Source organism: Budorcas taxicolor, chromosome 6, assembly GCF_023091745.1.
Source record: "Budorcas taxicolor isolate Tak-1 chromosome 6, Takin1.1, whole genome shotgun sequence".
Taxonomy (NCBI): Eukaryota; Metazoa; Chordata; class Mammalia; order Artiodactyla; family Bovidae; genus Budorcas; species Budorcas taxicolor.
Window position 1 is genome coordinate 26,075,692 of NC_068915.1, and position 27,044 is coordinate 26,102,735.

Genomic DNA, 27,044 nt, shown 5'->3' on the forward strand with positions numbered 1-27,044 from the left:
CTTACCCTTGTCTAACCTCCTTATTCAGCCACAATGGGAAATTCTCAATCCTAGCCGTCAAAATCTACTCCTCTAAGATGCCTAATAGAGTTTTGCCAAGAAAATGCACTGGTCATAGCAAACACCCTCTCCCAACAACACAAGAGAAGATTCTACACATGGACATCACCAGATGGTCAACACCGGAATCAGATTGACTCTATTCTTTGCAGCCAAACATGGAGAAGCTCTATAAAGTCAGCAAAAACAAGACCGGGAGCTGACTGTGGCTCAGATCATGAACTCCTTATTACCAAATTCAGACTTAAATTGAAGAAAGTAGAGAAAACCGCTAGACCATTTAGGTATGACCTAAATCAAATCCCTTATTATTATACAGTGGAAGTGAGAAATAGATTTAAGGGCCTAGATCTGATTGATAGAGTGCCTGATGAACTATGGAATGAGGTTCATGACATTGTACAGGAGACAGGGATCAAGACCATCCCCATGGAAAAGAAATGCAAAAAAGCTAAATGGCTGTCTGGGGAGGCCTTACAAAACCTGTGAAAAGAAGAGAGGTGAAAAGCAAAGGAGAAAAGGAAAGATATAAGCATCTGAATACAGAGTTCCAAGAATAGCAAGAAGAGATAAGAAAGCCTTCTTCAGAGATCAATGCGAAGAAATAGAGGAAAACAACAGAATGGGAAAGACTAGAGATCTCCTCAAGAAAATTAGAAACACCAAGGGAACATTTCATGCAAAGATGGGCTTGATAAAGGACAGAAGTGGTATGGACCTAACAGAAGCAGAAGATATTAAGAAGAGGTGGCACAAATACACAGAAGAACTGTACAAAAAAGATCTTCATGACCCAGATAATCATGACGATGTGATCACTCATCTAGAGTCAGAAATCCTGGAATGTGAAGTCAAGTGGGCCTTAGGAAGCATCACTACGAACAAAGCTAGTGGAGGTGATGGAATTCCAGTGGAGCTATTTCAAATCCTGAAAGATGATGCTGTGAAAGTGCTGCACTCAATATGCCAGCAAATTTGGAAAACTCAGCAGTGGCCACAGGACTGGAAAAGGTCAGTTTTCATTCCAATCCCAAAGAAAGGCAATGCCAAAGAATGCTCAAACGACTGCACAGTTGCACTCATCTCACACACTAGTAAAGTAATGCTCAAAATTCTCCAAGCCAGGCTTCAGCAATACGTGAACCGTGAACTCCCTGATGTTCAAGCTGGTTTTAGAAAAGGCAGAGGAACCAGAGGTCAAATTGCCAACATCTGCTGGATCATGGAAAAAGCAAGAGAGTTCCTGAAAAACATCTATTTCTGCTTTATTGACTATGCCAAAGCCTTTGACTGTGTAGATCACAATAAACTGTGGAAAATTCGGAGAGAGATGGGAATACCAGACCACCTGACCTGCCTCTGGAGAAACCTATATGCAGGTCAGGAAGCAACAGTTAGAACTGGACATGGAACAACAGACTGGTTCCAAATAGGAAAAGGAGTATGTCAAGGCTGTATATTGTCGCCCTGCTTATTTAACTTATATGCAGAGTACATCATAAGAAATATCAATAACCTCAGATATGCAGATGACACCACCCTTATGGCAGAAAGTGAAGAGGAACTAAAAAGCCTCTTGATGAAAGTGAAAGAGGAGAGTGAAAAAGTGGGCTTAAAGCTCAACATTCAGAAAACGAAGATCATGGCATCTGGTCCCATCACTTCATGGGAAATAGACGGGGAAACAGTGGATACAGTGTCAGACTTTATTTTGGGGGGCTCCAAAATCACTGCAGATGGTGACTAGAGCCATGAAATTAAAAGACATTTACTCCTTGAAGAAAAGTTATGACCAACCTAGATAGCATATTCAAAAGCAGAGACATTACTTTGCCGACTAAGGTCCGTCTAGTCAAGGCTATGGTTTTTCCAGTGGTCATGTATGGATGTGAGAGTTGGACTGTGAAGAAGGCTGAGCGCTGAAGAATTGATGTTTTTGAACTGTGGTGTTGGAGAAGACTCTTGAGAGTCCCTTGGACTGCAAGGAGATCCAACCAGTCCATTCTGAAGGAGATCAGCCCTGGGATTTCTTTGGAAGGAATGATGCTAACGCTGAAACTCCAGTACTTTGGCCACCTCATGCGAAGAGTTGACTCATTGGAAAAGACGCTGATGCTGGGAGGGATTGGGGGCAGGAGGAGAAGGGGGCGACCGAGGATGAGATGGCTGGATGGCATCACGGACTCGATGGATGTGAGTCTGAGTGAACTCCGGGAGATGGTGATGGACTGGGAGGCCTGGCGTGCTGCGATTCATGGGGTCGCAAATAGTCGGACAAGACTGAGCGACTGAACTGAACTGAAGATGCCTTCTCCAAAACCTAAAAGCCTTGGGCTTCCAAGGGGAGATAAGACCAAAAAGGCTTATTTACAATACTAACACTGGCTGGCACAATACAGACTTGATAACAGGCTCCAATGGCCAGAAAACTGAACTCAATTATAATACTCTATGGAACCTTGATCACTGAAGAAGGTTTTCTTATCTTTTCTTGCTATTCTTTGGAACTCTGCATTCAAATGCTGTATCTTTCCATTTCTCCTTTGCTTTTCACCTCTCTTCTTTTCACAGCTATTTGTAAGGACTCCCCAGACAGCCATTTTGCTTTTTTGCATTTCTTTTCCATGGGGATGGTCTTGATCCCTGTCTCCTGTATAATGTCACAAACCTCATTCCATAGTTCATCAGGCACTCTATCTATCAGATCTAGGCCCTTAAATCTATTTCTCACTTCCACTGTATAATAATAAGGGATTTGATTTAGGTCATACCTAAATGGTCTAGCGGTTTTCTCTACTTTCTTCAATTTAAGTCTGAATTTGGTAATAAGGAGTTCATGATCTGAGCCACAGTCAGCTCCCAGTCTTGTTTTTGCTGACTGTATAGAGCTTCCCCATCTTTGGCTGCAAAGAATATAATCAATCTGATTTCAGTGTTGACCATCTGGTGATGTCCATGTGTAGAATCTTCTCTTGTGTTGTTGGGAGAGGGTGTTTGCTATGACCAGTGCAATTTCTTGGCAAAACTCTATTAGTCTTTGCCCTGCTTCATTCCGCATTCCAAGGCCAAATTTGCCTGTTCTCCAGGTGTTTCTTGACTTCCTACTTTTCCATTCCTGTCCCCTATAATGAAAAGGACATCTTTTTTGTGTGTTAGTTCTACAAGGTCTTGTAGGTCTTCATAGAACCGTTCACCTTCAGCTTCTTCAGCATTACTGGTTGGGGCATAGACTTGGATTACGGTGATATTGAATGGTTTGCCTTGGAAATGAACAGTGATAATTCTGTCATTTTTGAGATTGCATTCAAGTACTGCATTTCAGACTCTTTTGCTGACCATAATGACTACTCCATTTCTTCTGAGGGATTCCTGCCCACAGTAGTAGATATAATGGTCATGTGAGTTAAATTCACCCATTCCAGTCCATTTTAGTTCGCTGATTCCTAGTATGTTGACATTCACTCTTGCCATCTCTTGTTTGACCACTTCCAATTTACCTTGATTCATGGACCTGACATTCCAGGTTCCTATGCAATATTGCTCTTTACAGCATCAGACTTTGTTTCTATCACCAGTCACATCCACAGCTGGGTATTGTTTTTGCTTTGGCTCCATCCCTTCTTTCTTTCTGGAGTTATTTCTCTACTGATCTCCAGTAGCATATTGGGCACCTACTGACCTGGGGAATTCCTCATTCAGTATCCTACTATTATGCCTTCTCATACTATTCATGGGGTTCTCAAGGCAAGAATACTGAAGTGTTTTGCCATTCCCTTCTCCAGTGGACCACCTCTCCACCATGACCCGCTCGTCTTGGGTTGCCCTGCGGGCATGGCTTGGTTTCATTGAGTTAGACAAGGCTGTGGTCCTAGTGTGATTAGATTGACTAGTTTTCTGTGAGTATGGTTTCAGTGTGTCTGCCTTCTGATGCCCTCTTGCAACACCTACCATCTTACTTGGGTTTCTCTTACCTTGGGCGTGGGGTATCTCTTCACAGCTGCTCCAGCAAAGCACATCCGCTGCTCCTTACCTTGGACGAAGGGTATCTCCTCACCGCCACCCTTCCTGACCTTCAAAATGGAAGAGCTCCTCTATGGACCTAACAGAAGAAGAAGATATTAAGAAGAGGTGGCAAGAATACACAGAAGAACTATACAAAAAAGATCTTCACAACCTGGATAATCACGATGGTGTAATCACTCATTTAGAGCCAGACAACCTGGAATGTGAAGTCAAGTAGGCCTTAGAAAGCATCACTACAAACAAAGCTAGTGGAGGTGATGGAATTCCAGTGGGGCTATTTCAAATCCTGAAAGATGATGCTGTGAAAGTGCTGCACTCAATATGCCAGCAAATTTGGAAAACTCAGCAGTGGCCACAGGACTGGAAAAGGTCAGTTTTCATTCCCATCCCAAAGAAAGGCAATGCCAAAGAATGCTCAAACTACCACACAATTGCACTCATCTCACACACTAGTAAAGTAATGCTCAAAATTCTCCAAGCCAGGCTTCAGCAATACGTGAACCATGAAATTCCTGATGTTCAACCTGGTTTTAGGAAAGACAGAGGAACCAGAGATCAAATTGCCAACATCCGCTGGATCATGGAAAAAGCAAGAGAGTTCCTGAAAAACATCTATTTCTGCTTTATTGACTATGCCAAAGCCTTTGACTGTGTGGATCACAATAAACTGTGGAAAATTCTGAAAGAGATGGGAATACCAGACCACCTGACCTGCCTCTTGAGAAATCTGTATGCAGGTCAGGAAGCAACAGTTAGAAGTGGACATGAAACAACAGACTGGTTCCAAATAGGAAAAGGAGTATGTCAAGTCTGTATATTATCACCCTGCTTATTTAACTTATATGCAGAGTACATCATGAGAAACCCTGGACTGGAAGAAGCACAAGCTGGAATCAAGATTGTCGGGAGAAATATCAATAACCTCAGATATACAGATACCACCCTTATGGCAGAAAGTGAAGAGGAACTAAAAAGCCTCTTAATGAAAGTGAAAGAGGAGAGTGAAAAAGTGGGCTTAAAGCTCAACATTCAGAAAACAAAGATCATGGCATCTGGTCCCATCACTTCATGGGAAATAGATGGGGAAACAGTGGATACAGTGTCAGACTTTATTTTGAGGGGCTCCAAAATCACTGCAGGTGGTGATTGAAGCCATGAAATTAAAAGACGCTTACTCCTTGGAAGAAAAGTTATGACCAACCTAGATAGCATATTCAAAAGCAGAGACATTACTTTGCCTACTAAGGTCCGTCTAGTCAAGGCTATGGTTTTTCCTGTGGTCATGTATGGATTTGAGAGTTGGACTGTGAAAAAGGCTGAGCACCGAAGAATTGATGCTTTTGAACTGTGGTGTTGGAGAAGACTCTTGAGAGTCCCTTGGACTACAAGGAGATCCAACCAGTCCATTCTGAAGGAGATCAGCCCTGGGATTTCTTTGGAAGGAATGATGCTAAAGCTGAAACTCCAGTACTTTGGCCACCTCATGTGAAGAGTTGACTCACTGGAAAAGACTCTGATGCTGGGAGGTATTGGGGGCAGGAGGAGAAGGGGATGACAGAGGATGAGGTGGCTGGATGGCATCACTGATTCAATGGACGTGAGTCTGCGAGAACTCCAGGAGTTGGTGATGGACAGGGAGGCCTGGCGTCCTGCAATTCATGGGGTTGCAAAGAGTTGGACACAACTGAGCCACTGAACTGATGGGACCTTGATAACATCTGCTGCCACAATGGCAAGTGGTTAGAAATCCCTTATGTTCAGGCTTTCTTTCTCCGCTCTCAACCCTTTCTCTGTGAATCCTGTTCTACTTCTCAAATAATTCTAGCCTTCTCTGGGCCACATCCTCCTAATACAATGTCTCTCGATTCCTGTTCAGACTTTTCTTCTTCTTCCTTGACCCTTCCAACCACAGACTACCCCCTATCACTCCCAATCCCCTTGCAGTCGCTCCAGACCCAGTTCCACAGCCTCCACCTTACATCCCCTCTTCTCTCCCTCTTTCTGAAGGCAGCTCCCAACTCCCCTCCCCAGGCTTTGCCTGTAATAAGCTCTGTTCTCAGCCCCACCCTCTACCCTGAGGGTCCCAAGGCTTTACCCAGACCTCCCTAGATCTCCTCCCCACAGCCAGTCCTGAACAACTTTAAAACGGGAAACTTCACTGCAGGACCCCACTCCTTCCCCTGCTCCAGTCCTCCCTTCAGGGGAAGTAGCTGGAGCAGAAGGCATTGTTAGGGTTCATGTCCCATTCTCCCTCACGATCTGTCTCAGACTGAAAAGCATCTTGGCTCCTTCTCCTCATACCTGGATAATTATCTAAAAGAATTCAAGTGTCTTACCCAGTCTTATGACTTAACCTGGCATGATATTTACATCATACTTTCCTCCACTCTTCTCCCAGAAGAGAAAGAATGAGTATGGCAAGCCTTTCAAGTGCATGCTGATGAGATACATAGGACAGATGACCCTAAGCCCGCAGGGGCAACAGCTGTCACCCAAGAAGATCCCAACTGGGATTATCAGGCAGGGAGACCTGGATGAGTAGCCTGTAATCACATGGTTGCTTGTCTCACTGTGGGCCTTCAAAAGGCAGGGCATTAAAAAAAAAAAAAAAGGGCAGGGCATAGAGCCGTCAACTTTGATAAGCTCTGGGAAATAACTCAAGGGCTAGATGAAAACCCAGTACAATTTCTAGCCAGGTTAACAAAAATATACAAAATTAGACCCCACTTCAGCAGAGGGCACCATTGTCCTTAACACCAATTTTATCTCCCAGTTGTCCCCAGATATCCAAAAGAAACTAAAAAAGGCAGAAGGCCCTCAAACCCCTCAATGAGACCTTTTAAATTTAGCCTTTAAGAGTTTCAATAACCAGGAAGAATAGTCAAAGCTAGAGAAGGCCCAAAGAGATCAGGCGAAATACCACCTTTTAGCCCTTGCCTTACGTGGCTCCAAGCCACCATCAACCAACAAAGAAAGGAAGCCACCTGGACCCTGCTTCAAATGCGGCAAAGAAGGCCACTGGACCCGCTCCTGGCTAAAGCCAAGGCCCCCTCCAGGTTCATGTCCCAGCTGTGGCATAACGGGACATTGGAAGGTCAACTGCCCAAGTCCACCTCCAGGGATCCGGACATTCCCCTCCTGGTTCCGAGCAGGAGTCCTCCGACCAGCTCTGCCCAGCTCCCACAGACTTGCCACTGAAGACTGAAGGTGCCCAGGGCCCCAGGCCCCGACTCTCATTACCTCTATGGAGACCAGGGTAACTCTTACAGTGGCAAGACTGCTTACAAGCCTTCACCAACTGAACTATCCATCAGCTACTTCTAACTCACTCAGATTATCAAACACTTTGACCCCACACAAATCCCCTTGACCCACATTCCAGCCTTTTCTTATCTAACCCCTACAATGTCTTATCTTACCCCCATGATGCCCCTGTCCTGCAGGAAGTAGTTACAGAAGATTGACCTTTGGCCCTTATCCTAAATCAAAAAGGCTGGAATGATAGGACCCACATGGGGTCTCATTGATAAGATGGCTCATTATGTCGACCTTGCAAATGAAGAATAAAATCACAGTGATCTGTGAGACTGACCAAATTGCCCAAATGGCATCCTGTTATCTCACTGGCACTTATCTTCTCAAAGCTGCAAGACCACCAGATTCCAGACCTCTGGCTATGTGACCATCTCTTCACAAAATTTTTCATTGGTGGGGTATAAGAAGGACTCCATCAGAGAGAACACTGGTTCTCCTTAAGAGCCAGTCACTCTCTCTTTTCCCTCTAATAAATTTCCTTTTTCTTGCCTGACTGCCCAGCTCACTGTTTTTTCCACTCACCTTACAGCTGTCTGAGCTTCTCTTACTTCAACTGTCTGAATTTCTTTGAAACCAGCATAGTCTGAGGTCATAACAAGACAGGGGTTGTTTGGACCTCTACTTGGGCAGTTTGAATCTCAGTTTGGGTTTTTACTGAGGCAACCCTTCTGGGCGGGGGCCGGGGAGGGGGCCTGACTTTCAGTTTGGAGCCCTGGGTACAGGGGCAAAGTAGGAGGACAGGAGGGAGCTGAGGGTTTCATAGCCAAATCTATACCCTTAGGACATTAGTCTGGCATGTCTTGCAGAGAAAAAGGTCAACACATATGCTACTTCTACCCATTTCCCTTGTTTTCTACAGAACTGGTCTAATTGTAAAATAGTATTATAATTAAGAGACCCTCCAACTGGCCACCGTTTGCCTTCCTCCAATGGATACTGTGGCCATGCAGTATCACATAGGATGATCAGGCATACCATCTTTAAGCTCTAAGGATCAAATCTATCCCAGTTTTTCAGGATACAGTTCAAAGGAGTGAGGCTGGAATTGTTACCTCCCGTCTGTAAGAGAGGAAAAAGTGACCAGTGCCATCTTTCTACCGGAGGCATCCCTCCCTGCTCTAGATGGGGATGTAGACAGACTTTCCACCGAAGCTTTCCTTCCCTGGTCTGACTTAGTCTGTCCCTTACTGACTCAGGCACCATACTCATACCTCCCGGTTCTACCACCGAGGCGGGGCGGAGATGCATCAGGGGTATACCTGATGGCATCCCAGACTGATTTTCAGTTCCTTATCTGCCTGTTACCCTCTCACTTCTCCAGAGGATGAGAGAGAAATGCAATGCATCACAGTAATTTATTCCAAGGCCACCCAGATTGGAGCTAGATTTTGAACCTAGGCAGTCTGGATCCGGAGTCAAAAATCTTAATTGCCTTATTTTTTACTTAGACAATAGAAACGAAATATTTATCTTTAATGCTAACTGAAACTAGTTATTTCAGAAGCTAAAATTTTACTACTCATATCTATGCATGCATGCGTGCTCAGTGGCTACAGCCATGTTGGACTCTTTGCGACTCAATGGACCATAGCCCTCCAGGCTCTTCTGCCCATACTGTGCCTCAAGTTACTCATCTATAAAAAGGAGACAATAATAATACCTACTTCACAGGGTTGTTGCAGATATTCAAAACATGAATAGACCCTTTTGCAAACCTCTAATGAAATAACAGATTTTGACAATGACCATCAGTTCTTTCCAGCATCACAAAGAGATAAGCTATTACATGCCTCCAGGTGAAAATACACTACACTGTTTTAGCAATATTCCTACAAAAACATAAAATTCAAATCAGATCAAACATTTAAATCAAAAATACTAGTTTAGGGGAAATACAGCAATGGAGAAATATGTTAAACCAGATTATAGGAACATAATCAGAAAAATCTAGATTGAAGAAAATTATGTAGGACAAATAACTATTTATTCAACAAAAAAAACTGCAGGGGAACAAACAAGGGATAGGGTGAGAACCTATAAATCAAAAGACATAAGAGACATACCAACCAAATGAAACCTGTAGAATTAAAAGCATCTTTTAGAGACACATACTGAAATACTTACAGATGAAACAGTGATGTCTGAGATTTACTTGAAAATAGCCCAAAGTGGGGAGGGTAGGTGCTTGCATCAGGGAGCAGGTAGGTACTTTTTTTCAGGAAAGTTATCAGTTGTCCATCAATTTTCCCTTTTTTGTATCTTTTTTTCCCTAGGAATTTTAAAAATCCTATTGGTGATCAAAAATTAATGGAAGATGGAACTAGCAGGTTTACCTGCAAAGGAAAACCAATTTACCATTTCATGGGGACCAGTACCTTCAGTCAATACACTGTGGTCTCAGAGGTCAACCTTGCCAAACTAGAGGACGATGCCAATTTAGAGAGAGTTTGTCTGCTTGGATGTGCATTTTCAACTGGCTATGGAGCTGTCATCAACAACGCCAAGGTAAAATGGTTAATCACCGGGCTGTGTAAGATAGATGTCACTGGGAGGCAGCATGATAAAGCAGCCAGATTTATCTTCAAAAACTGGCCCTGTCATTTATTACCTTGGTGACTCTAGCCAAGATATTGTCCCTCTCCACTCCTCTCTCTACTGTAATATCTACCACAAATAGTTGTGGGGATAATTAAATCATATTACATATGCAAGGCATCTGGCCCAGAGGCCAGCATATAGCTGGCACCCAGTTCACGTTCATTTCCTTTCCTTTACTACTATGTGAGATTATTGGCTATCCCTGATTTAAGTACAGTCTGCTTAAACATGTCCCCTAAATATGTCCCTTGTCCTGGGACAGCAGATCCAGTCAAGAGACAACAGAAACTACACCCATATAGCCACCAAGTTTCTCCTTGATGTGGCAGATTAGAAAGCGAAAGTGAAAGAAAGTGAAGTCGCTCAGTCCTGTCCAACCCCGTGGACTGTAGCCAGGCTCCTCTGTCCATGGGATTCTCCAGGCAAGAATACTGGAGTGGGTTGCCATTTCATCTCTCTCAAGTGTAGTAATTCATCTCTATGTCTCACTTTACCCCTTTGTGGCTTCAAGGGAGGGTCTCAGATGGCAGTCCTGATGGTGGAAAGATGCGTCCCTGAAATTCCATGTTAGAATTTAGAAGCTTTTAAAAGCTCTTCAACTGACAGACTAGAGAGATCTCACTATCACTTGGATGCTTCAAACGACCTCCCTTTTTTTTTTTTTTTTTAAATTTGTACTGCCTGCCTGCAAGCAAAGGCTCCCCTTCCATCCACTCCCACTTCCTCCTCCCTCTGGTGCCACCTGAGAAGCTCATCCCCAGGCTGCCCTCACTGTCCCCATGCAGCACCCCGGATAGGTGAACCCACACCCTTGCCTCCAAGCGCACCCCCACGGGCAGATCTGAGCACACTATCCATCTTTCTTGTCATCCTCTCCTTAGTTACCCTTTCTCCTTCTCTCCATCCGTCCACTAGCGCTCGCTCTCTGCCTATTTCAAGGGCCTCATTCTGAGCTTCAGGAGGCTGAGAGAAAGCACAGAGCTGCCAGGGTCAGGCACATGTAGGTTCAAACCCCACTCTACCACTTCTGCAGGATTTTGCATGCTCAGTTGCTAAGTTGTGTCCAACTGTTTGCAACCCCATGGATTGTAGCCCACAGGCTCCTCTGTCCGTGCGATTTCCCAGGCAAGAATACTGGTGACCTCCTTATTTGAACTTCCTTGACATCAATCGTTATCCCTTAACTCTAAACTGCAAAATGCAACCAGAGTGGTCTTCCTAAACAACAAAATCTGGAGATTTCATTCCCCTTTAAGTAGTCCCCTTTTCCTTCAATATGCTAGTCATCCTTTCTATTTCCTTTCATGACTCCCTGTTCCCCTGGGCCTGACCCGCAGGCTCTGGGTTCTAAATGTGGCCTCTAGACTTTTCACACCTGGCTCCCACCAACACTGCCTGGAAAGCTCCCCCACTTCTTCTGTCTGACTCCAGTTATTTGTCACTTCCCATTGGAAACCTACTCCATCCTCCCAGGCATGCATTGGGCATCCCTCACAGTTTCCCCTAAAGTATCTGTATTTATCCCTTTCTTCCTTCTTATCACATTATGGAGATATTTCCCACTTATTTCTCCTTCATATTAGATGATTTGCTCCACAAGGACAAGAATTCTCTCTTGTTCATTGTGATGGCTCTGGAGCCTAGCCTTGTGCCTGGCACATAGTATGGGCTTGGAAAGTTTTCAGCAAGTGAATGAATAAAGCCAGGTTCATATGTAATCCCTAAAACATCTTGGTGAGGCTTGGTCCTCAGCTTTGCAATCCAACTGTTCTATTTTATAAGATTACATAGAGTTGTTCAGTGTCAAGAAAATGAAGTCAGCCTAACCAAAATAAAAGGCTGATCTAGTAGCCAAAATATCAAGATACAACTTTTTGTTGAGAGTTGTATCAGTCAAGCAGATAGGGATGCTATTCTTGGCTCTCAGTATATTATCTCTTTCTAAAAATTGATTCACTCATTTACTCATTAGCAAAAATTTAAGACTATATGGGAAGTCAAACTATAATCTGAAGGCTCCTATAGGAAGGGCATTGTTAGCTGGGAGGAGTTAAAAGCTGATGTGACCCTGGCAGTCCAGGCATATTTTCCTCTAGATAACACTGGAGACATGGGAAAGAATTACTGTTCTTTGCTACACTCACCAGCACCACCAACACCACAGTCACCTTTTCACCCTGCTCTTTTCTGGACTCCATGTCGACTATCACCTTCTACCACTGGAGTCTTTCTTCAGGGATATTAAGCCTTGCAATTCAGCCATAATTTTCTTTTAAATTTAGTCAAAGCTTACCAAAATTCCCAGAATCTATTCTTCCTGATGCTGAAGAACAGCTAATCCACCTCATGACATACTCAAAAAAGAGAAATAAATTTGATAGGAGCAAGTAAAAAGAAGTGAATTGTCAGTAATCAAGAAAAAGGCAAGAGCTTTAGTAATTTTTAATTTACCTCTGAGAAGAATAGTGATGCAATAACTATGATTAATTATTAAGGACCATTCCTCCAGCATCACCAGAACTCCTTGTTCTTTTCAATCTGTTTGCATCTTTTATTGCCAAATTAATTACATTTCATAGAGATCTCTGAAAGCATAAAAATGTCCTAAGAGTGTTGTCTGTAGATAGATAAACATACACTATTTAAAGCTCTGTTTTTAACTGGGATTAAAAAGATCAAATTGCCAACATCCGCTGGATCATGGCAAAAGCAAGAGAGTTCCTGAAAAACATCTATTTCTGCTTTATTGACTATGCCAAAGCCTTTGACTGTGTGGATCACAATAAACTGTGGAAAATTCTGAAAGAGATGGGAATAACAGGCCACCTGACCTGCTTCTTGAGAAATCTGTATGCAGGTCAGGAAGCAACAGTCAGAACTGGATATGGAACAACAGACTGGTTCCAAATAGGAAAAGGAGTACGTCAAGGCTGTATATTGTCATCCTGCTTATTTAACTTACATGCAGAGTACACCATGAGAAACCCTGGACTGGAAGAAGCACAAGCTGGAATCAGGATTGTCGGGAGAAATATCAATAACCTCAGATATACAGATACCACCCTTATGGCAGAAAGTGAAGAGGAACTAAAAAGCCTCTTGATGAAAGTAAAAGAGGAGAGTGAAAAAGTGGGCTTAAAGCTCAACATTCAGAAAACGAAGGTCATAGCATCCGGTCCCATCACTTCATGGCAAATAGATGAGAAAACAGTGGAAACAGTGTCAGACTTTATTTTGGGGGGCTCCAAAATCACTGCAGATGGTGACTGCAGCCATGAAATTAAAAGACGCTCACTCCTTGGAAGAAAAGTTATGACCAACCTAGATAGCATATTCAAAAGCAGAGACATTACTTTGCCGACTAAGGTCTGTCTAGTCAAGGCTATGGTTTTTCCAGTAGTCATGTATGGATGTGAGAGTTGGACTGTGAAGAAAGCTGAGCGCCGAAGAATTGATGCTTTTGAACTGTGGTGTTGGAGAAGACTCTTGAGAGTCCCTTGGACTCCAAGGAGATCCAACCAGTCCATTCTGAAGGAGATCAGCCCTGGGATTTCTTTGGAAGGAATGATGCTAAAGCTGAAACTCCAGTACTTTGGCCACCTCACGCAAAGAGTTGACTCACTGGAAAAGACTCTGATCCTGGGAGGGATTGGGGCCAGGAGGAGAAGGGGACGACAGAGGATTAGGTGCCTGGATGGCATCACGGACTCAATGGACGTGAGTCTGAGTGAACTCCGGGAGTTGGTGATGGACAGGGAGGCCTGGCGTGCTGCGATTCATGGGGTCGCAAAGAGTCGGACACAACTGATTGACTGAACTGACGGACTGATTGACTGATACCTGATAACCTTCCCTTGTAGCTCAGATGGTAAAGAGTTCACCTGCAATGCAGGAGACTGGGCTTCAATCCCTGGGTCAGGAAGATCTCTGGGAGAAGGGCATGGCAATCCACTCCAGTATTCTTGCCTGGAGAATCCCATGGATAGAGAAGCCTGGTGGGCTACAGTTGATGGGGTTGTATAGAGTCAGACACGACTAAGCAACTAACACAAACAAAAAAACAAACAATACTTAATAATGACCCCCCCACCCCAAACTGCAATTAAAGACACTTTTACACTCAAGTGTCCAGTTGTATAACACAATTGGTACAGTGTATTCAGTTTATGCACTGTTGTAAGCTACGCACAACAACTGTGTACAACATTGCTTCAATGAGAAAAATGCATGTCTACTTCCAGTTAGACTTACTGGTGAAATTTATAACAGTCTCTGGAGAAATATATTTGGAAATATACTAAACTCATGCCACAGTATCATAGTAAAGATTACATAGTATGTATAGAACAGTGTTCTGAATATTCGCAAAATATATATATTCTTTTTCCCTGAGTGGCAAACGCCAGTGTATGCATGTCTGCTGCTGCTGCTGTGGCTGCTAAGTCGCTTCAGTCGTGTCCTGCTCTGTGTGACCCCATAGACAGCAGCCCACCAGGCTCCCCCATTCCTGGGATCCTCAAGGCAAGAACACTGGAGTGGGTTCCCATTTCCTTCTCCAATGCATGAAAGTGAAAAGCGAAAGTGAAGTCACTCAGTCGTGTCCAACTCTTAGTGACCCCATGGACTGCAGCCTACCAGGCTCCTCCATCCAGGGATTTTCCAGGCAAGAGTACTGGAGTGGGGTGCCATTGCCTTCTCCAGAGTATGACACATAAACTAAAGTAAAAAAGTCTCTCTTTCCTTAACGGTTTTGTTTTCAAATTAGAATATATCAAGGATTTTCCTGGACACGTTTTCTCTTTCTCTTGTGTTTATGCTTTTAATTCTAACAGGTTCTTATCACCACTGGAAAATATTAATTGAACACATCTCTGTATAGTATTTTTCCCACTATACCACTCTACAAAATAGCATATTCCAGTTACAGCAGCTTTCCTTGTCATCTCACATATTATGTTTCTGTTGAATTCAATGTAACAAACATTTACTAAAGACAAAACATACAGAAGACTCCTTGATATCAATATTAAAGATTATATGCCCTCAAAGACTTTAGTCCATGTGCACACACACAAAATCATTCAAAACTAATTTCGAATTAAATGATATAGAAAATGCAAAAAGATGGGTACTAATTTCTAATTGTAGAATCAAGAAACATTTCAAGGGATTAGAGTGTGATTTAAGTTAGGTCTAGACATACAGGTTATATTTTGACTAAAGGAAATAAGGTGAAAAGCACATCAAGCTGAGGGAACAGCATGAACTAAAACATGGGGAAAGAAAACTGCAGCATTTGGCTGTAGTTGTAATACTGGGATTATTATGGAGAAGTTGAACGATATAGGACCAAGATAATAAAAATCTTTCAATACCATGCAAAAACATACCTTCTTTGTTCCATTTGAATGAAGTGATGATTTGGGATGATAACATTAATTCATATTTAGAGGCATATTATTGGTCATTCAAAACCAATCACAACATTAATACCAAAAAAACAAAAAAGACCTATTAGAAATACAGATGTCAAATTACTTGACTTTTTTTGATCTATATCTTATTTAAATTTAATTTTTTATTTTATAATGCAATATAGTTGATTTACAATGTTGTTAGTTTCAGGTGTACAGTGAAATGATTCAGTTATACATATACGTATATTCATATGTAAATAGTCCTGCAATGAACACTGGGGCTTGTGATCTATTTAAAGTGAAGTTGCTCAGTCATGTCCAACTCTTTGCAACCCCACGGGCTGTAGCCTACCAGGCTCCTCCGTCCATGGGATTTTCCAGGCAAGAATACTGGAATAGGTTGCCATTTCCTTCTCCAGGAGATATTCCTGACCCAGGGATTGAACCCAGGTCTCCTGCATTGTAGGCAGACGCTTTACCGTCTGAGCCACCAGGGAAGATCTATTTAAAAAAGAAACCAATAAGCCCTTTAAAATGTCTGGGCTTCAGTTTTTGTTCTCATAACACTAAAGGGAAAAGGAAGATAAGAGAATGATTTTTACTTGGGTTTGTAGAATTATGAGCTGATAATTCTCATTCTAATAGCCTTCAAATGTTTCTTCAAATTTAGCCAGTGATTCATACATTTTCACATTGGCAAATTTCCTCCATTTAGCTATATCATTTAGCTTTACAACAGACAGGCTTTTATATATCTGTTCCTGCCCCCACTTAACTCTGTCCCTTTTTTTTCTCCCACTTCACTCTGTCCTTTTTTCAAAAATGGGACCAGCTGCCTGAAAAGTTAATTTATAATGTTCTTGCCTGCAGGTCACACCTGGTTCTACCTGTGCCATCTTTGGCCTAGGAGGTGTTGGTCTCTCTGCTGTAATGGGTTGTAAAGCATCAGGAGCTTCCCGAATCATAGTTATTGACATCAATAGTGAGAAGTTTACAAAGGCCAAAGCCCTTGGAGCCACTGACTGCCTCAATCCTAAAGACCTAGACAAACCCATTCAAGAGGTCATCGTTGAAATGACCAATGGAGGTGTGGACTTTGCCTTTGAGTGTGTAGGAGGAGCTAAAATCATGGTATGTATTTTTTATAATAAGATATAATAAACATTGCTTATTGACATAATTAACATTGAAAATATATTAATATGCTTATATTTAATATTTATATTTATGTATATATGTTAAGTTTATATAAACAATACTTATTAATATATTAGATTCATTATACATTATATAACATGTAATTAATTTTTGTTATATTGCTAATTACTACTTAATATTAATGTGTTATTAACATGTGTTTATTCTTTCACATGAAATTCAGCAAAAACATTAAGAGAAAACTTACAAATTAAAAGAATTATGCCTATGAGAAGTGAGGGAAAAAGAAAAGGCAGTCCTAGAAGAGGGAATAGACAGGGTGACTGGTGTCCCTCCTAACAGCCAAAGGTATCCACTCTCACATTAAAGTACAGCCAGGAGAGGGTAGCAACCTGCAAACAAGCCAGTTCTGTCCATCAGATCTAAATAAACGGGCTGCAGAATTAGGTCCAAATTATGTGTGAAATTTTCAATTAAAAAATCAACAAGCTGCAAAATTAAATCTAAATCCTTTTTTCCTAAACACTACAATTTTGATTCATTCAGATTTCTTCTCCTCTCAGGACAGGAAAGGAGGGCCCTTCTAAGTGTAGGGTCCTGAGCAACTGCATGATTGCAAATCCACACCTCTAGTCCTGTCTGTTCTGCTCCAAAAGATGGGATAAAGAACCAACAGGCAACGTAAGGATTAGTTAGCCTCCAGAGTGCACAGCCTCAGTCTCCAGCAAATACTCGCCTAATGCATATTTGCTCAAAGACACCATTAGGAAGAGTTTGTTTTGTTTTTTTAACAAGATGACTAGAGAAATTATCAACTAAATTTTCTGCCTATGGAGAAATTAGAGAGAACTTTTCTTTCATTAGTGAGAACTATGAAGTATTAATAGTTATGACACTATTCCTTTTTATTTACACCTTCACTCAGCCTGGCTCCTAAAACTCTCCTCTAAGGAGAGGCTTTCCAGGTGGCACTAGTGGTAAAGAACCCACCTACCAATGCAGGAGACACAATAGGCGAGGGTGTAATCCCCGGAGAAGGAAATGGCAACCCACTCCAGTATTCTTGCCTGGCAATTCCATGGACAGAGGAGCCTGGTGGGCTACAGTCAACAGGATTGCAAAGTGTGTGTGTATCTTAGTCACTCAGTCATGTTTGACTCTTTATGACCCCATGGACTGTAGCCCACTAGGCTCCTCTGTTCATGGAATTTCCCAGGCAAGAATACTGGAGTGGGTCACCTTTCCCTTCTCCAGGGGATCGTCCCAACCCAGGGATTGAACCTGGGTCTCCACACTGCAGGCAGACTCTTTGCAATCCAAACACCAGGGGTCGCAAAGAGGCGGACACAACTGGGCACTGGGAGGCCATAAAGAATGCAATTCTGTACTTCAGTCTCCCAGGAGCAGGTTTTGCTAATTCTTCTCCTCAGTTCTCACCTGACATGTCTTCCCCAGGAGAGAATGGAAATTGGGAAGAGCTGCTGAGAGCAATAGGCTGCCCTTCCTGGGTCTTGCCTCTCAGAATGGTTTCACTGCAAATGGGGCGACTGCTTAACAGGTGGATTCATGTCAATGTATGGCAAAACCAATACAGTATTGTAAAGTAAAATAAAGTAAAAATAAAAATTAAAAAAAATGAATAAATAAAGACCTCAGAAGAGGGCAGAAAAAAAAAGAGAGAGAGAGAGAGAGGATCTGGCCGGTAACAAGCATATGCGCATATGTGCTCAGTTGCTCAGTCCTGTCTGACTCTTTGTGACCCCACAGACTGTAGCCCACCAGGCTCCTCTGTCCATGTGATTTCCTAGGCAAGAATACTGGAGTGGGTTGCAACTTTCTCATCTAGGAGATCTTCCCGACCCGTGTCTTCTGCATTGGCAGACAGATTCTTCACCACTGCACCACCTGGGAAGGACTCAATAAATGCTATTACTGAAATTCATGCAGGGAGGGCTCCTCGTCCTGCACTGCTCCCCTGCATCCAAAGCTTCAGGCCCTACTTTTTAAATTGTCCTTGGAACCTGAGGACTGCAATGTGCCACATCCACTCCTCCACTTCCCACAGCTCACATGTTTCACAAACACTGAAATTCAGCCCATTTAACCTTATTTTTCTAGTACAGAGAGTCTCAAAACTGGCTATACTTTAGAAGTATCAAGGGAGTTGTTTTTCAGTGTCAACGAATAGACCCATACCTAGGATATTCTCATGCACTGGGGACCAAGGTACTAATATTCTTTACAAGTTTCTCAAGCTGAGAACCACTGATCTAAATCTTTCAGGTTCCATTATTATCTTATTTATTACACCAAGAAATGTATTTTAAATCATGGAACAGAATCACACTAGAGAATCCAAATAAAAAGAGATGGGTTTATTTAACCACAAAAAATGAGCTGCCTACCCTTCCACAAAGGGAAAGGAAAGCTAAATTGCTAGGTTGTGGAAGACATTCCAGTAATGGGTATGAACTTCATTCTGATGATTTCTAATGCTCTAAAGCAGCCTAAGAAATCCAACAAAACAATTAGAAGTTTACAGTAATGGACAATTTTATAAGATTTTGAAAATTAAAAATAATTCTCATCAAAACTTATCAGAGGCTACTAAATAAAACCATCTATTTGCATATAATACCCATTTAACTAAGTCATATTTATGGAGGTCAATTCCCTGCTTGGAGAAAAGCTCAGAAATGGAGAAAAGGGCAATAGGAAAGACATTAAATTTAAAAATAAAGAGGAGGGTTCCTTGGCAGTCCAGTGGTTAAGACTCCACACTGTCACTGCAGAAGGCACAGGTTCAATCCCTGGCCAGCGAACTAAGATCCCTAAGCCACATGGCACAGCCAAACCCAAAATGGGAATAATCTAAGCAGCCCCCTTAAGGTAACAAGCAGTGCCTGTGTGGTTTTCCTCTCTTTGTGGGTTCTTCTGTACAATATGCATTAAACAAAAATGCTTCTGCCATACAAGAAGTAGAAAGTAAAAGAGTTGCTATTTAGAAATGTTAGAAATTTTCAAAACTATAAATAAACACATATTCAAATAAAGATTTCAAAACACATTCTAAAAGTTCTAGGTCATTTTCCATCCCTAGTAAGACAGACAGAGACAGCGAGAGAAGAGGGAGAGAATATACCATACTTCAGACTGCTCTTTCATATAGTGATCAGTGATGAAAAGGAACAGTATTTCTGGTGGAACTTCTGTAGAAGTAAAAGTCACCTTGACACGTGAGAATCAAGTTGACTACGTACTATGGCAAAGGAGAAGAAAATGGCAACCCACTCCAGTACTCTTGCCTGGAAAATCCCATGGACAGAGGAGCCTGGTAGGCTACAATCCATGGGGTCACAAAGAGTAGGACACGACTGAGCGACTTTACTTTATTCACTTCACTCACTTCATACTTTATCACTGGAGAAGGAAATGGCAACCCACTCCAGTATTCTTCCCTGGAGAATCCCATGGACAGAGGAGCCTGGCGGGCCACGGTCCATGGGGTCACAGAGAGTCGGACACAACTGAAGTGACTAAGCATGCATGGCAAAGGATATGGGGTAAATTATACTTTTCTTCTATAATATTAGTCTCAAAAGATTTTTAAATGTTCAACTATACCACAGGGCTTCTATGTGGAATGGCCATCCACAAGTTTATATTTTTCTTAAGCTTATTTATGTTTTCAATCTAGGCATTTCATATTCACTCCAAACCTGCAGTGGGTTAAGATAACAATATTTTTTCTTCTATCATGCAAAGATCAGTGCAAATCCTCTGGGTCCCTGTTTTCCATGCGGTGACTTAGCAATGAAGGAAGTTCTAATTTATGGCTTTACAATCTTAACACGAGGTTCTTGTGGTTGTTAGAGCAGAAGGGATAGCTGGCAGGTTGCCCACTGGCTTTTCCATTTTGGCCAGGAAATGGCACACATCACTCTGGCCTGTAGCCCAGAACTAGTCATGGGACTCTATGTAACCGCAGGAGAGCTCAGAACTATAGGGAAGCAGATAAAATGTTTGATGAGCAGCAGCCACTATCATTTTCTGTTTAATTGTTCTGTCTTCTGTTTTAAATAGCATTTCTTTTCATTTATTCTACATTGAGATCTATTAAGTTACAGTATATGCCTCATATTTACTTATTCACTCTCTCTTCATGACTTAATTTGGATCCTAAGCCTGTGGAATTGCAAATATCTTTGCACATTCCATTGTAGATGGTCAAAAACTAGTTGATTCGAGTTTACAATATCATCTAAAGATCTATGTGTATTTTTCTTGACATACAATGAAATACACTATAGGTCCAGCATTACTGTGGTATTAAACAGAGTAAACTATGTTTTGTTTCGTTTAAATGCCATTTTTGGCGATGTTCAGAATTTTATTGGATGTGCTATCTGGAACAGAGCGTAAGTGCAAGTCTCAATCTATATTATGGCCATAAGGTCATAATGCAGAGTTGTGTACATTTTCCCTGAAGCATTGAACACACCCACATTGCAGTTCATGTTCTACTTTTCTACCTACTCAGCTAATCTTTTTTTGTTTGACCTTCCAGAGAGCAGCCCTGGATAGTGTAACAGTAGGCTGGGGAGTATGCACTATCATTGGAGTAAACGTTGGTGACAATGGATTGAATGTTTCTGCAGTGGAGCTATTAATGGGCCGTACTCTAACTGGAACAAGCTTTGGTGGTCAGTTTTTATTTTCTTTTTTCTTCACAGTAGTACTCAAATTATCATAATGAAGGTTACTGAAAGGAAAGAAAAATTATTTTTTAAAAATATTGAGTGCCTAGAACATATCTGAAGACTACATGAAAGCTATTTATTCTATTGGTTACTTGAAAGTAAACAGGATTTTTATAGAAGGATCAATGTAATTTGCAAATTGAAATTCAATTTACATTAAAATAGACCAACATAAGGGAACAAAAGGTAGACTTGGATCAAACTGAGATAATTTCTTATCTAGAAATAGAAAATAATCTTGAATTTTTCTCTTGAAGAAAAAATTTAATAGATTAAAAATACAAAAAAAAAATTAAAGATGGCAGGAGGATAATCTATTTGAAACAACCCATATCTGACCTAAAAATTTTGTTCATTTGACAAACACTGGTTAAACTATCCCTTCATGTCAAGACCCATGTGTTTATTTGACATTTTGGGCAATTACAGGTTGGAAAGGTGTCACTTCTGTTCCAAAGCTGGCTGCTGACTACAAGAATAAAAAATTGGATTTGGATGCATTGGTCTCCCATACCCTACGTTTTGACAAAGTCAATGAGGCATTTGACCTAATGTACCAAGGAAAAAGGTAAATTACCAGATGAGTAAGCAGTCTGAAAAATCTTTACAATGATTCTAATTTCATTTGATGTTGAAAACTAACCAGTTTTTCTTTTCTGACACTTCCACATTATCAGAAGTACTCAAAACCCTTAAAAGATTAAATAGTGGCCATTTGGAAAAAAGAAAAGCTTCCTACTCTATCTCCCAAATATACATGGAGTATATTAAGTCATGTCTGATTATTTGCGACTCCATGGACTGCACCACACTAGGCTTCCCTTGTCTTTCACTATCTCCCAGACAGTCCTTCACTGTCTCTATCTTCTCTCTCTTTCACTAACTCACTCTCTCTTTGCTCAAAGTTATGTCCACTGAGTCAGGGATGCCATCTAACCATCTCATCCTCTGTCGCCTACTTCTCTTCCTGCCCTCAATCTTTCCCAGCATCAGGGTTTTTCCAGTGAGTCAGCTCTTCACATCAGGTAGCCAAAGTATTGGAGCTTCAGCTTCAGCATCAGTCCTTCCAATGAATATTCAGAGTTGATTTCCATACACTGTTCCAAAATAGAGTGATGGTATAAACTGACACACATTTTCCCCTTTGTAAACAATTTTTAACTCAGTTGGGGCTACTCTGGAGAGAGAGTGATTTCTAGATTATAATGTCAGGTTCCTTTGGTACATTATTGCCCTGGCTCTGGAATCACTGTGGTCTGCAATTGACATAGAAGGCCCACTCCGGGCCCTTCATTATCAGATTCAAATGAAAACCATGAAAATGTGAGCAGTGGGGGGCAGATGTCCCATACTTCAAGGATGTCCCAACTTTCTCATTTTCTAGGTTTGTCATGGGTATCCTGTAAGTAATTCAAGTCCTCAATTTCAGATATGTTGTTCTCTCTTGGCATAGACCCTAAGAACTGATTTATAAAAGTGTCCCAATTATGGGATCCCTAGTAACTGGGGAACAAGACTAGGATCAATGATTTTGGTTAAAATAACCACAGCATTGGTCAATGGGAGCAAAGGACAAAACACCAGGAACAGTACTGAATAGAGAAAATGCAAAAAGGCAACAAAAAGAAAATATATCACAAAAGAGGCAGGGGGAAACCACACAGTTAAATGACAGGAATCTGAAGCAGAGAATAAATGTTGCAAAAGAAGAAAATAGGTCCACAGTGAGACCCAGGATATTTCCTGAGGAAGAAACCTGAGAAAATATCTCTACTATATGAACTTCCTGATTTGCAAATGTGTTCACTGCAACATATCAAAAGGAATGTCAATAAAAAGAAAGGAAATCATCCCTGCTGAGTGAGGTGAAGATAATTTTCTTTGCAGTTTGAGAGCCGACTCCCTGTGCTTTCAGATAGCTTAACAGAAAAGGAATGTGTGAAGAAGAAACTGAATCTCTTCCATGAATTTCTGCAAACAGAAATAAAGAAGCAGTTATGTGACTATGTAAATTACATAAAGAAGAATTATCAGTGGCGGGCTACTTGGGTAAAATCAAATCCTTTTTATATAAAGATCTGTCCTTGGAGAACAGAGCTCAGGCTTTCAGTTGAGAAGTGAATGGATGTCTAGGAAACAAGTGGTAAAGACTGCAGAATGAGAACAGCAGAGGAAAATGAGTCCCCCAAACTTGTTTCTAAACTTTGTATACCTAGAAAAAGCAAGTCTGATGAGAAACAAAGTTTAGGCCCACCCAGGATTATAAGGCAAACTAGCAGGCAAACCACCATCACATCTCGTTTCACAAGGAGACCTAAGGAAGAAATTGAAAGACCAAAATTGGACAATTTTGTCAATGAGAAGAAAAGGACCAAGAGGAAAAAAGACATAAAGTCACATCCAGAGAACCAGTTGCTAGACCACTCGCTGCAGAAGAACCAGAGAGAGTAAAACCTGTAAACACACTTGGAAATGGAAGAACAAAGAGATGAAGAGATTTAGAAGTCAAGCAAAGAACCAATACCTAAACAGAAATCTAAGGAGGAGCCACACAGAACCAGAAATTCAGGCTGAAATGGGTAAAGGAGATGAGAAAGATGGAAAGAAACACAAAAGACAGCCCAAAGACTCTAGCTGCCAGAGACATGAAGAAAAATAACCTGAAAGAGAAAAATCACAAGTTTCTCATTACAAAGATAAGGATGAAAAATTCTGGAAACTGGAAGTCCAAGATTAAAGTGCCAGCAGAGAGGAGAAGAGATGGAAACCTACATCCAAAGACCCAACTGAGAAAAAGAAAAAACAGCTCAAACTAAAACAGTGGTGTCCTCCAAGACCCACCCTCTGAAGTGCATTCAATGCAGACAGTACCTGGATGATATCACATCAGACCTCTTGGAGCTGTTCCTAGTAGGCAAATGTGAGGACATGTAGCTTTTCACACATTCACAGCAAAGTAAAGGTCTAGAAAGTTCTGTCAGAAAACTAGGCCTTGGAGGGGGCGTGGATTCTGATGCCCTGATGGCAGAGGATGATAGGGAGACCTATATCCACAAGCAGTGGTATGATCAAGACTATGAGAGATTCGAGTTCCCTCCAAAAACTCAGCTGATGGAGGAAAAGCAAAAAGTCTACACAAGCTGTGCTTATCTGACTGAAATGAGGCAACAAGAAATTCCCAAGATCACAGAGCAGCTTGAGCACCTGGATGGCCGAGTTCCCTACGGTTCAGTTACCAAGCATGTCATTCAATATCAAGTGGGTGAAAGTGTATATACCTCTACCCTGAGGCCTTCACGGTGGACACGCAGCTGTCCAGTCCTGTAAAACACTCACAGAAGGAGCCTATGGATATAGATCTGAATCCAGAATACTACCAGAAATACATCAAACTACATCAAAGGCAGAGACCTGGACACCCCTGAGCTATACTGAATTGGCCACATAAGACATCTTCTGTATCAAAAGTAATGGCAAGCCCAATGAGAGAGACATCAAGGTCAGACAAGTTCTACAGGTGGGCAAAGGCCTCTGCTCTTCCAGGAGGCAGTAGATTCTGCCAGAAAATCATGCCTACAATGGAGCTGTAACATTGCACACATGGTTGTGTTTTAAGAGTTAGGTAGAGGTAGTTTTTTCCCCAAATGTTTCTAATTATCTGTGGGCACTGACAATGACCATAACTTTCTGTCATAGCCCTTGCTTTTAGACCTCTATTTTAAAGTTGCAGAGCTCTTTCTGCAAAAGAAAGAAGTCCAGTGAATGACAAAAGCACAGGGGTGGAATGTGTGGGCTCTGTCTGAGCCACCCCCCAGGGATCCTTGAGTTCGGTTTATGACTATCTGCATTCTGTCCCTTCTCATGAGTCCCTTCCCACTCGCTGCTCTTTCTGGGCTCTCCTTCCTTCCTTGTCACAAGGTCTCTCCCTGTCCACACTTTTCCTAATATCTTGACTTCACTCAGTCTTTTTCTGGGATCCTAACAGTGGTTAGGAGCTAACCTGAAACTAATCCATACAGATATAAAGTTGCTTTACTTCCTAGCTATTGCAAAGTGAAGATTTTCTAGAGAAAAAAAAAAAAAGAGGAAAAATAAGCATTATTCTTTAAGCTACACAGAGTAATTTAGTGTGTAAGCCCCACAATATCTTGTACAATCTCAATAACCCTGTAAGCAGTATTCATCACATTAGGAGTTGGATTAGGATTTAGGGCCTTACTGGGTTTCTCTAGTGACTCAGATGGTAAAGAATCTGCCTGCAATGTGGGAGACCTGGGTTTGATCCCTGGGTTGGGAAGATCCCCTGGAGAAGAGAACAGTTATCCACTCCAATATTGTGGCCTGGAGAATTCCATGGACAGAGGAGACTGGCAGGCTGCAGTCCATGGGGTTGCAAAGCCTTGGACATGACTGAGCAACTTTCACTTTCACTTTAGAGCCTTACTGGCATTCATAGCTCCTCCAGCACTCTTTTTCTCAGTCATGGCATATATCCACAAGGACTACTACGTAGCAGCCAAACGGAAATGTTGCACTACTTTACCAATACCTGGGCAAGACTCCCACACTATACCATGTAGGCCTGATAATCAGTGGAGAATGGAGCCCAAGAGGTAGGCCATCTGAATGAGGTCTCCGGCTTCCCCCTGGCTCACCAAGAAAACCAGTTGACTGCCCACACAGCTAGAAAGGTGGCAAAAGAGAAGGCAGAGGATGGGCCTCCCCAGGGATGCCTATACATCCAGGTATGCTGATACCACACAGGAACAGGAAGTACAATTGAGGTTAGACCCTCCTGCCATACTAACTGCATAGTAGCAAGGTAGTGGAGGGAACACAGCACCCAGTTGGCCTCTTAAGGTGCAGTGACCCTGACTTATGGTGCAGAAAGGCCACAGAAGTTCTCCTTCCATCGGAAGGTGCAGCTCCAGGTCCTGGGTGAAAACAGTATGTATGCTGGCAACGTGCTGATGCCAGGGATTTCACAGCTCCAACAGTAAGGTCCAGAAGAAGATTGCATATATTGAAGGAGTAGAAATCTTTGAATTCTCCAAAAGCAGCATTCCAACACATCAACCACTAATTTTTTTGATGCCCAGTTTCCTCTAAGCTACAGGAGAGCCAAGAACAATTACCCCAAGACAAAAATCACACTACAGTCTCCACTGTAGTGGAGTGCTCTACTTCTCTATAACACCAGTGGGCAACAAGAACGTTGCCAGAGTCAAGTGAGGGTCTCCAATTTTTCCCCAGGTTACTAACACCATATGAAACATTAGCAATGTCATGAATGGAAGTGGGTGACAAGATAAAAGAAATTAGGCTTAGCGAAGTAGGTATCTATACAGAAATATTAAACCCAATCTTGAAACAAACAAAAAAAAATTATTTGTGGATTTTGGTGAAATTTACCATGAAAATTATACTGATTGTTGTTTTATTATTATTAACAGCATTCGGACAGTCCTGCTCTTTTGACAACACCAGGAACAATTTGGAATACTAGCTGACTAAATCTGAACCTGTCTGGTTAATCCATTACCTGATATGATGAATAATGATAGCCATGAGTTTAAACAGATGTTTACAGTTAATACTCAATATTAAATAGCTATAAAATACATCAATATTTCCTATGTTGAATAACCTTGATAGTTGATATGTTTATGAAGAGAGTCATATGATGTTTGGACATTGTTTAAAACTAGTTCTG

The 27,044-nt window shown here is 41.8% G+C and overlaps 1 protein-coding gene across 1 annotated transcript in view; it reads left to right on the top strand.

Annotated features, from left to right (window-relative positions):
• LOC128049681 (all-trans-retinol dehydrogenase [NAD(+)] ADH4-like) overlaps window positions 1-26,809 on the top strand; it is a 38,681-nt gene extending 11,872 nt beyond the window's left edge. Inside the window, exons 5-9 of the mRNA XM_052641990.1 lie at window positions 9,672-9,903; window positions 16,284-16,544; window positions 21,139-21,274; window positions 21,761-21,899; window positions 26,785-26,809. Coding sequence (XP_052497950.1) covers window positions 9,672-9,903; window positions 16,284-16,544; window positions 21,139-21,274; window positions 21,761-21,899; window positions 26,785-26,809 — 793 coding nt within the window. The remainder of the gene's footprint in view (window positions 1-9,671; window positions 9,904-16,283; window positions 16,545-21,138; window positions 21,275-21,760; window positions 21,900-26,784) is intronic.
• Window positions 26,810-27,044: the final 235 nt, after the last annotated feature.